The sequence below is a fragment of the Bos indicus x Bos taurus genome, chromosome 3, assembly GCF_003369695.1.
Source record: "Bos indicus x Bos taurus breed Angus x Brahman F1 hybrid chromosome 3, Bos_hybrid_MaternalHap_v2.0, whole genome shotgun sequence".
Classification (NCBI taxonomy): Eukaryota; Metazoa; Chordata; class Mammalia; order Artiodactyla; family Bovidae; genus Bos; species Bos indicus x Bos taurus.
This window is the reverse complement of record NC_040078.1, coordinates 17,952,662-17,955,611: the sequence shown is the minus strand read 5'-3', so window position 1 is coordinate 17,955,611 and position 2,950 is coordinate 17,952,662. Positions and strand designations below refer to the sequence as shown.

The 2,950-nt window shown below is 46.4% G+C and overlaps 1 protein-coding gene across 1 annotated transcript; it reads left to right on the top strand.

The window, feature by feature from the left end:
- Positions 1-1,428: 1,428 nt before the first annotated feature.
- On the top strand, positions 1,429-1,728 carry LOC113882906 (late cornified envelope protein 5A-like). The gene has a single exon (XM_027526117.1). The coding sequence runs from the start codon at positions 1,429-1,431 to the stop codon at positions 1,726-1,728; it is 300 nt and encodes a 99-aa protein (XP_027381918.1).
- Positions 1,729-2,950: the final 1,222 nt, after the last annotated feature.

Sequence of the window (2,950 nt, the reverse complement as noted above, 5' to 3'; positions counted from 1 at the left end):
CTACATCATTGGTCAATGTTTTAGACACTTTGGGATCTGAATCAGATATACCAATCCTTCGGTTGTGGCCCCAGGGTGCTTGGATGACTGGTCCCTAATCTGTTAACAGAGTTTTCAGAAACTCCTACATATGTCCTGGGTGACCCAACATTTGTGGCTTCAGATTTTTATCTCAAGCATGCATTGGATTCCTCCATAAACCCTAAATTCAATCTCTGGGTTATTCTGTTCCCATATAAACCCCTTGGAAATCACAATCTGCTCATCTTTATGGAAATACTTCCAGGATTTATGGTGGGGAGGATGCTCTGGAAAGATATTCATGAGCATCCAGTAATGACCAAGTGTGACAGAGTGACAGAGCCCCTGGAATGTAGGAAATGGCCACCATAAGGACCTGGTTGGGAACATCTTTCATATGACCATGGCTCATTCCCTCGAGTTGGGGGCAGGACATGTATAAAAGGCCTCAGATCACGGTGTCTCCTCACTGCATTTGATATACCATCACTTGCCTGAGGTACGAAGAACAAGGTGAGTGTCTTCATTGAACTGATGGCAATTTGGGGAGGGCCAGGACTGCCACACAACTGGACAAGCCACTCCAGGTTGGAGAGAATGGGAACTACCTTGTAATTGAAGGACAATCAGGCTCATGGAAATCACTGAGGTGGCTCAGAAGAAGCAATCCTGGTCGGGGGGTGGGGGATAAATGGTAACCAGAGATTGGGCCAGGGGGTGGGGGGTGGTTACTTTGTAAGACAAGAGATAGCCACACAGGGCTTAAGGCAGAGCCCATGATGTAAAGAAAGAAAAAAAGGCAAATGATGAAACCGGTTAGTATGACCATGGGCTCAGGCTAAACATGTGGTTTCTAAGGTTCTTAAACCAGAAAATGTTATCTAAAAGTTTAAGATTTGGGGAACTATCTAGTGCCCCACATTGCTGCCTTTGAATTCAGAAGACTTAGGAGAACCATAACAGGTCAGAGAAGGTGTGTGTGTGTGTGTGTGTTTGTGTGTGTGTGTGTGCTTAGTTGAGTCCAACTATTTGCAACCCCGTGGACTGCAGCCCACCAGCTCCACTGTCCATGGAATATTCTCGGCAAAAATACTAGAGTGGGTCATTTCCTTCTCTAGGGGATCTTCCCAACCCCAGGGATTGAACCCATGTCTCCTGCCTTGCAAGCAGATTCTTAACCACTTAGCCACCTGGAGAAGGTGTTACCAAAGTCTAACTTACCCACTGCTGATTTCCCCTATGCCAGGAAAGTAGGGCTACTCTGCTATAAAGATATGGGCCCTGGAGCCACAGAATCAATTACAGAACATCAGACTCCGGGGAAAATACTGATACAAATGAGGTTTATATTCACTGACCTTTTGGAATATCTGCATTGCTTTACAGAGCAACTGAACATTCTCCAAGATGTTCTGCCAGCAAAACCAGCAGAAGTACCAGCTCCCCACCAAGAGCCTTCCCAAATATCCACCTAAGCGCTTCCCTCAGGTTCCTCAGGCCCCTCAGGCCCCTGCTCCCTACCTGCCTCCCACCCGCACCCACTATGTCTCCAGCTGCTCTATTTCTGGCTTTGGAGGCTGCAGCTCTCTGGTATCCCATCGGTTCCCAAGCAACTACCGACGCCAGCCCCAGCCTTCCAGCTGCTTAGACGTGGAGCTTGCTGGATGTTCCAGTTGCTGCCACGGTTTTGGGGACTACAACTGTTGAGGAACTGTTGTTGACCTGCAACTGTTGAGGATCCAAAGAGCCACAGCCAAGGACCAGTCTGGAGCCAATGTCACTTCTTGGTCTTATTCTTCCCTCTCCTCCTGAATTAAGCTGCTGGGATGGATTCCTCTTTTTCCCGAAAATCTCGTACCTCCTGGCCTTAGCTCTGGTCTTAGGTCAAGAAGATCCAAATACTGGAATAAAGTCTGCTTCTTAAAGCCTTCTCAGTGTGCAAAAATAAAGTTTATCTGTCTTGGCACCCAGAACTTCTTGGTATTTGTTGATGCCCCCAGCCTCGGCTCTGAGACGTTCCCAGGAATCTGGATTCCTTAAGCAGACTTCCTTGAAGAGACACCAGGTGGGACATTTCTCTTAGGTAGACCCTGGGTCTGAGCGGTTTGGGAGGCTGTGAACAAAAGATCCAGAGAGAAATAGGAGGGGGGGTCCCCAAAGTAGCATGACCCAGTTCCACTTCTGTGGCCCCCTTTGCCACCATCACTGAAGTTTCTTCCTACTCAAAAAGGACACACTACTTCCCAGCCCCAGAATTTAGCCTCCAGAACCTTCTTATCTGGGGTAATCATGTGCTTAAGAAAGAAATGACACAAAGGTACTTGTAGTTTCCAGATCTCAGTTCAGAAAGCCATGAAAATGATTCTCTGAGCAAATCTGCCTGACCTAGCCCCTCACACCCTCTCTCCACTCAGGTGCCAGAATCTGGTGGGAATATATGTCGAGGTCCAGTGAGCACAATACCCCTGAGAGACATTCGGGTCCCGCTGTTGCTTTTCATCCCATGTCATTTCTTTCCCTCTTTTATTTAATGGGACAAGTGGCATGGGTTGGGGAGCAAGTTCTCAAAGTACTTTTTCCAGACTAACAGTGGGCCATAGGCAACAGTAATACTTCTGCCCTTCCCCCAGCACCGTGGTTCTTTTTTCTTAAATTTTTATTTTATAATAGAGCAGAATTGATTAACAATGTTGTGTTAGTTTTAAGTGTGCAGCAAAGTGATTCACTTATATATGTATCTATTCTTTTTCAAATTCTTTTCCCGTTTAGGTTATTAGAGAATATTAAGCAGAGTTCACTGTGCTATACAGTGGGCCCTTGCTGGGCTTCTAGTTTTTTAAGTACTTTTATTCTTAAATTCCTTTATTTTATTTACTTTTGGCTGTGCTGGGCCTTCGTTGCAGCACGTGGGCCTTCTCTAGGTGCAGCA

Excerpts from the sequence above, each read along its gene's own strand:
- LOC113882906 (XM_027526117.1), top strand. The coding sequence starts at position 1,429 with ATGTTCTGCCAGCAAAACCAGCAGAAGTACCAGCTCCCCACCAAGAGC.